This window comes from Talpa occidentalis, unplaced genomic scaffold (assembly GCF_014898055.3).
Source record: "Talpa occidentalis isolate TD23 unplaced genomic scaffold, MPIMG_talOcc4v2.1 talOcc4.8, whole genome shotgun sequence".
Taxonomy (NCBI): domain Eukaryota; kingdom Metazoa; phylum Chordata; class Mammalia; order Eulipotyphla; family Talpidae; genus Talpa; species Talpa occidentalis.
The window spans coordinates 65844969-65857972 of NW_023605194.1; the positions used below are offsets into that span (position 1 = coordinate 65844969).

Consider the following 13004-nt stretch of genomic DNA (forward strand, 5'->3'; position numbering starts at 1 on the left):
GGATAGGCACTAATTCGTCTCTGAATGTTTGGTAGAATTCATTTGTAAATCCATCAGGTCCTGGGCTTTTGTTTTTGGGGAGGTTTTTGATTACCATTTCAATTTCGCTGCTTGTAATTGGTCTGTTTAGGTGTTCTATTTCTTCTTTATCTAGCTTTGGGTGATTGTAGAGTTGTAGGAATTTGTCCATCTCCTCTAGATTGTTGAACTTGTTTCCATATAACTGTTCATAGTAGTTACTGATTATTCTTTTGATTTCTGCTGTGTCCGTTGTGATTTCTCCTCTTTCATTTATGATCCTGTGTATTTGTGCTTTCTCCCTTTTTTCCTTTGTGAGCCTGGCTAGGGGTTTGTCTATTTTATTTATTTTTTCAAAGAACCAGCTCTTGGTTTCATTGATCTTTTGGATTGTTTTTTTAGTTTCAATTTCATTTATTTCTGCTTTGGTTTTTATTATTTCTTTTCTTCTACTGGATTTGGGGTTTTTTTGTTGTTCTTTTTCTAGATCTTTGAGCTTCGAGATTAGGTTGTTTCTTTGAGTTCTTTCTTGTTTTTTGATGTGAGCTTCTATTGCTATATATTTTCCTCTTATTACTGCTTTTGCTGCATCCCATACATTTAGGATATTGGTGTCCTCCTTGTCATTCAATTCAAAGAATTTTTTAATTTCTTCTTTGATCTCCTCATTAGTCCAGTGGTCTTCCAGTAGTGTGGCTTTTAATCTCCATGAGGTAGGATAGTTCCTTGCCTTCTTTTTATGATTTATTTCTAGTTTGATGCCTTCGTGGTCAGAAAAGATGGTTGGTATGATTTCAATCTTGGTGTATCTGTTGATGTTTGTCTTGTGCCCCAGTATGTGATCGATCCTGGAGAATGATCCGTGTGCGCTTGAGAAAAATGTGTACTCCGTTTTTTTTGGGTTTAGTGTTCTATAGATGTCTGTTAAGCCCAAATGCTCTAGGTCCTTATTTAGAGCTTTAGTTTCTTTACTTATTTTTTGTCTTGTTGATCTATCCATTGTTGATAGTGCTGTGTTGAAGTCTCCCACTACATATGTGTTTTCTCTGATGTCTGTTTTCAGAGAGGACAACAGTTGTCTGATATATTTTGGTGCTCTTTCGTTTGGTGAGTATATGTTAATGAGTGTTATTTCTTCTTGAAGTATTGTCCCCTTAATCATAATGTAGTGACCATTGGGGTCTCTTTTTATTTTTTTGAGTTTGAAGTCTGTTTTATCTGATATAAGTATAGCTGTTCCTGCTTTCTTTTTGGCCCATTTGCTTGTAGGATTGTTTTCCATCCTTTGACTTTGAGCCTATTTTTATCTTTTGTAGCTAAATGTGTTTCCTGGAGACAGCAAAAGGTTGGGTTTTGTTTCTTAATCCAGGCTGCAACTCTGTGTCTTTTTATTGAAGAGTTTAGTCCATTTACATTTAGAGTTAATATTGATATGTTAGCATCTGTATTTGCCATTATGTTTGTCTTTCCTTTGATTTTATTTATTCTTTTAATAACTTTTTTTTTTTTTTTTGGTCTTCTTTCGTTGTTATTCGTCCCTCTGAGGTTCTGGCTTTAGGATTCCTTGTAGTATTTTTTGGAGTGGGGTTTAGTCGCAATGAAATTCCGGAGTTTCTCTTTGTCTGGGAAGGTCCATATTCTTTCTTCATGGAGGAAAGAGAGCTTTGCGGGATAGAGTATTCTTGGTTGGCATCTGTTTTCTTGGAGTCTGTTGACTATGTCCCTCCACTCTCTCCTTGCCCGTAGTGTTTCTTCAGAGAAGTCTGATGTCAGCCTGATTGGTTTTCCTTTGAATGTTATCTGTTTCTTCCCTCTTGTCAGCTTCATTATTTTTTCCTTGTCCTGGATTCTTGGGAGCTTTACTATTATGTGTCTTGCTGTGTTTTTCCTTTCATCGTGGAAGTTTGGTGTTCTTCTTGCTTCTTGTATATCAATTTTCAGCTCCTTCTTTGCATTTGGGAAGTTCTCTTCAATTATCTCCTGGAATATTTTCTCTGTTCCTACATCTCTCTCCTCTCCTTCTGGAATTCCTATAACTCTTATATTTCCTTTCCTCATGGAGTCAGATAGTTCTCGAAGTCTTTCTTCATTCTTTTTCCTTCGTACTTCTCTTTCCTTTTCTGTTTTGGTTCTTTTTATTTCTGTGTCTTCAAGAGAACTTATTCGTTCTTCCATTTCATCTATTCTGCTTTCCTTGCTTTTCCCGAGTTCTTTAGTTCCTCCATTAATTCTTTGATCTCCTGCATTTCTTTTACTTCCCTCTTTAGGGACTCAATTTCATTCTTCTGACCATTGTTTTCCCTCTTTAGGGACTCAATTTCCTTCTTCTGATCTATCACTTTTTTAATCATGGCAATTTTAAATTCTCTTTCTGGAAGGCTCAGAAGTTCTTCCAAATTGCTGTCGTTGCAATCTGGGGAGGGGTTTTCTTTTTGTGGTGTGCTTCTTTCCTGAGGAGTTGTTAGGTTGCGTGTGGTTCTTCTACTCCCTACTGTCTGTTTTCTAATTTGTCGTATGCGTTGGGACACTGTGATGCTCGGACTGACTGGCATCTTGGGTGAACTTCTCCGCTCCCCTCTGGCTCTTCCAGGAGCCATCTCTGCCTTCTGGGGGAGCTTTCTGCTGGTTTTAGGCAGTTTTTACTGAAGAAATGTCCCTGTTCTCAAATGGCGAAGCGGGATGCAGTCCCTGCGCCTCCGGTTTCAGGCACACTCTTCTGCGCCCCCGGTCTGCCCCGGACGTGCGTGCCTGCTCCCTCTGTGGGCTCAGACTGCTGGTCGGAAGGGGCCTGGCGTGGAATAACTTCCCGGCTGGCCACTGCAGAAGCCTTCTGCCCTTTCAAGCAGTCTTAAGAAATTTCCTGTTCTATGGGGTGTTAGTGACTTTTTTTTCCTGGTCACTAGGTGGCGCCAGAGATCTCTCCTATTGTCCTTGTGGGGCTGTTTTTCGTCCCCCCCACCCCGTGGGACAGGGAACAGAGCGGGAATGGTAGGGTACACCTCAACAGCTTTGGGGTGCTGTGTCTGCCTTGTGCCCCACCGTCGTGGAGAACCCACGCCCCGAATTTTCGTGCCCCGGGTCTCAGTTCAAAGCCCTCAGTTCCAGGACGCGGGCTGTAGCCCAGTTCAGTGGCGCAGGAATGGCGCCTTTTGCACCGCTCCCGTGCCCGGGTGCCTGGTTCCTGCTTACTCAGGGAGGGACCTTCACCTCAGTGAGGACCTCCGCGCGTCTCCCCCGCAAGCCTAGGTCGTCTCCCCGCAAGCCTAGGTCGCAGGAGCGGGTTCCTGGGCAGCCGCGATTCCGGTCTGCACTTGCTTTTCAAGCTCCCCGAGCGCGCCGCGTTTCTGCGCCAGCTTACCGGCAGCCCGGGCTGTGTGCGGGTCTCCCGGGGTCTTTGTTCTTCTCTAATGGCGCCCGGAGCCGTTCGCTCGCTGCGGCGAATCCTGCAGGGTTCGCCTCAGCTCCCGTTCACGGGGTGTGGTGGCTGCAATAGTTCCTTTCCACTCACGGTCCCGCTTGCTGCGTAGTTTGTTCTTGTGGGTTGTTTTGGTTTGTTGTTTTTCTCCCTCTCTGCCGGTCGGAGAGTGCCGCCTCTGTGGGCGGGGGAGGGGAGCAGGGTTCTGCGCTTCCCTCCCTTCTAGTCCTCTTTTATGGCCACTTTCTTCTTCGGGTAGTTTGCTGGAGTCACCCGTTTATCTTCCGTGTCCCAGTTCTCACTGGGACCTGCCGCTTTTCCTCCCTATTCACTTTTTTTAATGGGAGATCTCGCTCGCAGCGTCTCCTCGCCGCCATGTTGCTCCGCCCCCTCCCTGTAAGTGATGTTTTAGATGCATGACTGTTGTGTCAGTGTGCTTACAGGAACAGCCCTTGACAAAGCTACTACATAACCAAGACCTTCCTCAGACTTCTAGGGCTGGGCTGCATCTGTGAAAGCTAATGCTGCCCTGAAAGTTGAGGCTGCTCATCTGCCCTCCAACTATGTTTTTTCCCTCTTGGATGATTGTAATATCTGGCCTCAGCCTGGTCTTCAGGGCTAATGCAGCTAGTTCAGCTACTGAACCAGTGTCTGTGAGCTTGTTTCTCAGTGAAAAATGGAGGGGGAGTATAAGATTAATGAAAGGTCCATGCAGGAAGCTAGAATGCAGGAGCCAACCAGGAAGCCCACCTGGGGGGCAGGAATGTGGATACCTGCCTGGAGGACTCAGACAATGAGCCTCCCCCCTCCCACTACGAGTCTCATCTCAGACAAAGAACCTCTACCTGCCCTACAAACTTTTCCCACCATATGAGCCCAACTACCCACCCAACCTCTCCTCACCCTATAAAACCCTGCTTCCCCCTAACAAGGTGCACGGCTTCACTGACCCCCACCTTGGGTCTGTGAGGTCCACCCGGGGCGCAATAAACTTTCCCTCCCTTTGAGAAATGTAGCCTGGCTCTCCTTTTCTTTACCACGCCGAACCTTTCTTTAAGAATTTTTTTTTTTAATAGAGGCATGTTTTTATTTATTTGTTTGTTTGTTTTTGTTTATACACGCACTGGGTACAGTCAGAAGCGCGGGAGGGTGAGAGAATTCACCAGAGCCAGAGCGGGGAGCAGAGCAGGCAGAAGGACCGAAGTACACTGCTGAGGGGAGCAGCGGGCGGCAGGAGAGGGCGCGCCATGTGGGGCCCTCCTCCGGTGGCCAGGGAGCAGCCGGGGATCGAACCGGCGCCGCAGAGGCTGCGGGCAGCTTCGCAACCCAGCGCTCAACCGCTGCGCCACCGGGGAGGCCCCGAACCTTTCAATTAATGATTTATAGCATAAAGAGACCTGGGCATTGCCCTTTCTCTAGTCAGGTATCTCTGTATTCTCTGCCAGAATTTGCAGTCCAGCTCCTTTTTGAGATGGACGGTGTTACTTAGCAGTGTAACTAAAGCACAGGTCCACTTAGACCTTCATAGGGATCTGTGGTGCTATGATCTTTTTTTAAAAATTGTCTTAAATTTGGGCCTCTCCTGGAGGCGCAGCGGTTGAGCACTGGGCTGCGAAGCTGCCCGCAGCCTCTGCAGCGCCGGTTCGATCCCTGGCCGCTGGCGAGGGTCCCACATGGCGCAACAGACCTCTCCTGCAGCGCCTGCTGCTCCCCTCAGCAGTGTATTTCTTCGTCAATCTGCCTGTTCTGTTTCCTGCTCTGGCTCTGGTGAATTCTCTCACCCTCCCACGCTTCTGACTGTATTCAGTGCTTGTATAAATAAATAAATAAATAAATAAATCTTTTTTTTTTTTTTAAAGTCTTAATTTTGTAATTAAAAAAATTATATGAGTACTCTGGGTTGTCTGGAAAGCAAATTACCACAGAGCTCTGCTCCCTGATTTCAGTGCACCAAAGTGTGTTTGGTAGTGTCACCCAGACAACCTTTCTAAGTGAGTGTGACTCAGAATCTATGGGTGTGTGAGGGGCCTGTAGAGAACATGTGTGTTTCTTGGATTTAGAACTTACGGCATACAAAGGGCTATTCATTGACTTCAGGGTCTAGAAGGTGTAGTTGGATGTGACTTTGGTTAATATTCAATAGGTTTGACCAGCTGTTTTTTCCAGAACCTTCATTATTCCTTCTCGATACTAAGTCTTCAGCATGTGTGCCTTCAGGCCAGCTTGAAGACGCTGTTTCTTCCTCTGTGGGGTCTGCTAAGCCCTACACAATTTGCTCCTGGCCAGATGCCTCCATCCTCTCTTCTCACACACCCTGAGCCCTGGCTCCTGTCAGAGCTTTAACCCTTCCTGTTCTTTCTACAGGAGCATCTTCCATCCAAACAGTCACTTGGCTACTACTCTCTTACCACTAACCCCCCAGCTGAAGTCACACTCCAATCCCTACCTCCTGTTCTCTGTGCTCTCTCCTCTGATAGGAGGGCAATGGTTATACCAACTGTATAGTCATTGTGAAAATTCAATAACATGTTAACTGTATGGAAAGCACATAGACTGGTGCTCAGAACAATCAATACTCTGTAAACATTAGCTATTACCACTTCCATAGTGTACATTTTTATTGACAGAAAGGATCAGGAAGGAGAGGCAGCCAGCTTTTAACATTGGAAACAGCAGGAGGTGGAAAGCTTTCATTTATTATGCTCTATATACTTTATTGGAATTTCTTTTCTATGATTACGCAACTTTTGTTATTTTCAAACCAAAACCAATAATGTTTCCTGTATATTTGGATTTCTGGTCAGGTAACCCATTACTGAAAAAACTAGATTTTAGCCCTTCTTGCCACTTTTCACAGTTTTGGACCTATTCTTCATTAAAGGTACATGATTTGGGTCCCCATGGTAAAGCGGACCCCTCTGTCACACATACTCCATTGCTTCTTTTCCAGGTTCAAATAGTGTTGCCTCATAGATATTTTTTCTAACTTTTTATTTTGAGATTTTTAAATATATGGAAGAATTGAATAAAGGATATTCAAATACCACCTTAGATAAAACGGTTTTTGCCATTTGTGCATACTTCCGCCTGCATGTTTTGGGGGAGGAGAGTCTCTTCCTGAAGTGTTTGAAAGTGTGTGACACCAACACTGGGCACAGGAGCCACTGTCTCTTAAGAGGAAGGGTCTTGTCTCTGCTTTGTGTCTCTGTTACATTGGGAAGAGCACAGTCTCAGATATCGATCTTCTGGTCAAGTCAGACTTCCTCATGACTACTTTGATAGCTTTGCAAAAAATCTAGGATCCAGTCGAGATTCATGATTTGCATTTGGTTTTTTTTTTTTTTTTCATCTTTTGTCTTCTTTACCCATTTCATTCTTTTCCCCCTGACCTTGATCTTGTTAGGAGAAAGCCCGTCAGTTATCTTTTGTAACCCTTTCTTCAGCTTTTGCCTCTACTGACTTGGGGCCAGACCAGAGCCCCATCATCTAAAGATCCTTTTCTAGTCACTCCTGCCTCCTTTCTGTCTTCCCTGAAGTGCAGCAATGTCTCTGAACAGGATAGTTACCAGCCACAGCCATCCCATGACTTTTGTCTCAGCATACTTCAGAGCACTTGTAGTTCCTTTTATGATTCCACAGTAGGCTTCCCTTCCCTTTGGATCAGCACATTCTCAGCTGGCACAGTTGCCAGGAATTGTCAGAGCAGGGGGAAGGAAACCCACAGGGTACTTCCAGCCCCATATCCTCAGGAGAACGCCAAGAATCTCAGTCATGGGGAAAGTCCCTAGTCAGAGGTAGATTTTTGAGAGTCACTTTGTCTTGTGCCAGTAGTACCTTGGGTCTCCCACTCACTTGTGGTCTGTTATCCCATTGAGAGTGAAATATTCTGGAAGCCTGACCTTGAACACTGACCCAAGACTGTGGCCTAGGAACCTCTGTCATGCTTCCACTGTTATGTGGGCCTCGTCCCAGGCAGGTACATCACTTCAAAGGCAGTCAGTCCCACAGCCTGTTATTATACCTGCCATCCTTGGCCACTGGCAAGCTGAAAACCTCTTATCAACTGTGCTCTTGTGGCTCTTGCTTCCTGCCGGAGCTACATTTGTCCACTGCTGCCCTCTCCAGCATTTTCTACCTCTCAGCACTTTCCCAGAGTGCTCCCTACATTCTTAGGTCTTTCTGAATGATTGACTCCCTAAGGGCACAACATTTTGGTAGCTTTCAAGGAGAAACTGCTCTTTTCCCACACAGCCTGTTGCAAACCCTGAGCTAGCACCTACACCCTCTCTCTGATTGTGGAAGGAACACTTCTATGGAAGAACTCTAGGAAGTACAGACAACTTTAAAGCAGAATATTTGATCCTCAATGTTGGCCAAGTGGTGAACTTACCAAGAAGTGTTGGTCACTGCTCAGTGAGCCTTTTCCTACCAAGTCTGATTCTAGGAGAATGCTGTTGGAAAATGAGTCTTGTTGATTTCACCTTTGTTGATTTTGGAGTTGCATGAGCAATTAACCTCTTTTTCTCCTTCTCCCCCTGGCACATCAGCTTACCCGACGGTTGCCACCCATCAAGGAAGCTAAGCCTCGATTGCAGAAGCTCTTCCGGGATTTTTGGCTGTATTCTGTACTGATGGGATTTGCTGTGGAGGGGTCAGGTAGGGTATGTGTGCTGTCCTAGGAAATAAGTGCAGAGTGAAAAATAGGCGCTGTAGAACTCAACCTGGTGATGAATGTGCTGCACACCTTCAAATTCAGTTGAAATACAGTTGCTCCTTTCCTACAAGTATTCACAGATGATGCACTTCCCAGATGTAGTTTGGGTTCTAAGAATGCCACATATCTTAGGGAAAACTTGCTCAGGTTAGGTGACAGACACGTTTCTATGCCCTGTTTTAGGATAACTGGCTCAAACAAGGATGATGATGTTACAGATTGTCAATGTTGATGCCAATGAGAAGCACGACAGTCTTGCTAGTCTCACACATACGCTCTCTCTTGCAGGACTCTGGCCGGAAGAGTGGTATGAGGGGGTCTGTGAAATAGCCACCAAGTCCCCCTGCTTACCTTTCCCAGCAAAGAACCGCTGCGGTCCGTTCTCCAGTATAATTCGGCGATGAAAAATGACACAGTCACCCCTGTAAGGATGTCCTGCCAAGGACAGATGATGCAGGGCAGGGGTTTTGCAAGATCTCTAGAACAATAAGAACACATCCTTTTGTTATCCTTGTTGACATGTGTTTATCCTTGGGGTTCATGTCTCCTGGAGGAAGGTGGTCTTCCCCTAAAATGTTCTACTTGAGCTTTCAAACATCCCTTTTCTTCCAGGCTGAACTGAGTGAACTCCGAAGCACCATCATCAACCTTCTGGACCCTGCCCCTGAAGTGTCTGCCCTCATCAACAAGCTGGACTTCGCCATGTCCACCTATCTCTTGTCTGTTTACCGGCTGGAATATATGAGGTAGACAAGTCTTTGCCTCCCTGTACATCTACAATTGAGCTGATTTTAAATTGTTTGTGTCTTTTAGGCGTAGAACATTTTTCAGTTCTTCCCAAGACATGTAAACTTTATTAGAAGAACCAAATACACAAAAAACACTCTTCTTTTCTTATGTGCTCCTGCCTCCTGAGCACCAAACGTCATGTCTAAGAACAACCTATTTTCACCCCTGTTTTCAAAACTGTTTTCACCCCTATCACCTCCATAGAGAGTAAGCTTCTAAGCAGTCACAATAGATTTTAAACTCAGCTTACTTGACTGGGCAAGAACACTAATTAGGAACCAACCCCGACTGAGAATATTCTAGGATAACAGTTGAATACAGACAGCAAATGGGAAGTTGGAAAGGGCCTGCTTCAGAATAATCCCACAGGGTAGCCTGACTCTCAGGAAGCATCTGTAGCCACAGCTAACATAACAGCTGCAATAATTGTTATGATCAGTAATTGTCATCATGACAATACCAGCATTTACATGGAGTGAGTACTTACGCTATGCCAGGCACTGTACTGTGTGTATTGATTTGCTCTCTAGCAAACCTGTGAGGTAGGTTCTATTACATACCCATTTTGCAGATGAGGAAACTGAGACACTAAGCAGTTAAGTAAGTTGCCCAGGGTAAAATAGTCCCTGATTTGTGCTGAGGTCCAAAAAGACTTTTCAGCACTGTGCCTGGCTGTCTATAGTAAAGGAAGGCTGGAAGAAGCATCCAGGGTGCTCATACCCCAGCTGTCTGCTGCTGCCAGTGTGGGTGCTCCAAACCTACTGTGATAAGGCTGATGGCACCACTGGGTTGCTTCCAAATACACTTAGCTACCGACTGATACTTCCCTGTCACCAATAAAGCTCACATTACACTGAGCCTATTTAAGTGCACCAGATTGGTGTGCAGTAAATCATTAGAATAATGCCCTTCTCAAATTGTTTGCAAAATAAAATGTTATTCTTGCAAGGAGGGCTATTTGGAGACACCACTATTTTAACGTTTATTTGATGTCATGAAACTCTGTGGTAAAGGGAGTTTACTTGGAAGCTCAATATATAAAATAGATTAAGGCTGATTTACTTAATTGGGAATTAATCTTTACCCCTGAACTTTTTCCTTGCCTCTCAGCAGCTCCAGGGAGCCACAACAGAGCAGAATTTGAAAACTAGTGACATCTTTTCTCCAGTGTCACATAGAGCCAAGGGAATTTTGACTTTCTTTGCTTTTCTCATTTTTCCTACTTAGTTACAAAAGTCACAGGAGAACATTACACAAAACCTTGGAAATATATAAAGGGAAAACAAGCCACTGATCTTACCACCATCCTCTACAGCACCATCCCCTACAGTTCCCACTAGCATGTATGACTGCTAGCTTTCAAATGTGCCCAGATCCTCTCAACCTTGTGTGCCTCATGTTTCTACAGACAAGGCTGCCTTCTCCTCCTCCTCCCACCTCTGTGCCTGTGAAAGGCAGTCTCAGGTTCTCAAGACAGGCTCTTTCTTGACAGAATAGTTGGATGACAAAAGAGACCAAAGGGCCTGTCTAAAGGCAGCTCCCAGACCTCAATTCCTAATTCGGGCTGCCTGCCAGGCCCCTGAAAGTACTCTTGTTAGTTTGGAAAAGCAACCCAAAACCTTTATTCAAAGGTTTAGAATCCCAGCCATTAGTTATTGAGAGAGCTTTTAACCAACAAAGTGGAAAATGTGAGAAATAACATTAAAGCTATGTGCAGGGGTTAAAGTCTCAGCACTATCAAGCTTTTACCATCCACTGCAGTATGCATTTGATCCGTGGCTAGGGAGCTAACCCACATGGTGCAGCAATGCTATCTGTCTCCGGTCTCGCTTGCTGCTCCCCTCAGCAATGTATTTCAGTAGATCTGCCTGTTCTGCTTCCCACTCTGTCTCTGTTGAATCCTCTCTCCCCTAACTCCCCCGAACCTTTGGCCTAGACCCCAATTCTTCTATGCGTAAATAAATAAATCTTAAAAAAAAAAAGGAAGACAAAAATGCATGTACCCCCTGGCCTGTTCTGCTGAGGCTTAACCCTTTAGAGGTTGGTGCAGAAGTTCCTAATGCACTGTGCTGAGCAATAGCCCACACTGTCTTAGCAGAGCCCCCCAAGCCCTGAACATCCCCCGCTTCACAGAGGCCATGGCTCAAGAGTATGCATTTCTTTCCTTTCATTTTCCTCAAGGCTAAAGACATTTTTACTATAAAAGTAAAAATGTCCATATTTATAAACAAAAAAAAACAAACAAACAAACAAAAAAAACAACACTGGGTGGTATATAAGGTGTTTAAGGTGAAAAATACAAATATCACTTTCCTAGCCCTAAGGTCAGAGATGCCCAATGTTGATAGTCTCTTACTTTTCCTTCCAGAACTTTCTGTGCATATGCAAGCATATATATCCTCCACATATACAAGGCACATTGAGTCCTTTAGGAAAACTATCAGTGGGGTCATGCTATACCTGTGTCTTCTGTACCATTCTTTTTTTCACCTAGCAGTAATTGTATTTTTCTGTATAGCACATAGAGCTACCTCTCGTTTGGTGACTGTGTGATGTGCCCGCAAATGGTACATATACTTAGGTCTAGCAGATCCATCTTCTGTTACTGGATATTCAGCCAGTGTGGTTAGAAGAGTCTTATGTGTGTAATCCTTAATGTGGGTTGCTGCGTGGAACTGTGTGGGATATTATGACAGATGGTGGACAACTGCCCTCCAGAAAGCCCATATCAGCATTTGCCCCTTTGGAGTGTCATAGTGCATCTATTTCTCATGACGTCACAGTTGTGGGCAGTATCAAATCTGTGATAGGAAAAGACCTGGAATTTTCAAACTTTACTCAAAGTTGTTCCCCTTGTTAGGGTACTACGTTCAACAGATCCTGACCGCTTCCAGGTCATGTTCTGCTACTTTGAAGATAAAGCTATTCAGAAAGACAAGTCTGGTAAGTTTATTATTGTGGTACTTGCATGATGAATTGAACTTTAATAATATAAAGGAAGTGCTATTCCCTGTTTTCTCTCTGTGTGGAGAAAATAGTTTATGAAGCTGAACACTGTTGAGAAGATCAGTGTAAAACATGTGACCTTAATGTATGTATTTCTAGCTCTGCCAAGCTACAAGGGTTTAAGAAGAAAAGGAGCATCACTCCTACCCATTATAGGTGCTCAAGGAGGCTCTAATGCCAAGATTTTGGTCCCTGAGGGGACTCTGCTAAAAGGATCCTGGGTTCCTTGGATGATTGCTGATCTCCTGAAGCACCTGAAGCAACTTATTGCCAGGAAGCCGTCATATTTTTCAAATATCTGAAGCAGGCTGAGAGGATCAAGAATTGGTTTAAAGGATCTCCTAGGGGAGAAATGATCAGATTTTGAATGTTAATACAATATTCTTACTATTTTGCTTAACTGAGACAAGTTTTAGACTACAAAATTGAGTTCACATGATTCTCCAAAAAGAGCAAAGTTTATATAAAAGTAAAGATAATTATTACCAAAGCAGGACAGATAGTCTAGGATACACACACACACACACACACACACACACACACTTACACACACACACTTATAGTATACATATTGTAAATATATATTGTGTGTGTTTTCCATCATGTATTTGTGAAGTAGCTATTTATCTTGTATAAGCACAAAGGAGCCACACCATCTAGAAAGAGGCCCAGTACCTGCAGTGGGATCAGGCCTCATCTTGGAGAATGACCAGGTAGGAAGGGTTCCCTGCAGGTGATGGGTTGGGGGATTCCACAGAGCACCCAGTTAACGATTCTGGGTTGTCCAAGGGCTCCACAAAGAGTTTGCTGCAAGGAACCTGTTCCTCAAAATGAGGGGCTCCACACCCCAGCAGTCCCGCCATTATGAAGTTCTCCACTCAAGGCTGTGAACATTTCCAGTGATGCCATCAGGTCAGGCCAGAATGTCAGGATCGCAGGTCAGTACCTATGGGTGACTTGTTGAAGGGCTGCATCACATCTGGGAAAGTTACAGAATACAAAAATCTGTATGAAACCCAAAGAGTCAAAAGTCCCGTGACACAAATGTCCTCAGACCCTGAA

At 44.4% G+C, this 13004-nt stretch overlaps 1 protein-coding gene across 1 annotated transcript in view; it reads left to right on the plus strand.

Moving 5' to 3' along the window:
* The window catches only part of PI4KA (phosphatidylinositol 4-kinase alpha), a 159908-nt gene that overhangs the window by 94645 nt on the left and 52259 nt on the right, over positions 1–13004 (plus strand). The window contains exon 20 of the mRNA XM_037497929.2: positions 7981–8089. Coding sequence (XP_037353826.1) covers positions 7981–8089 — 109 coding nt within the window. The remainder of the gene's footprint in view (positions 1–7980; positions 8090–13004) is intronic.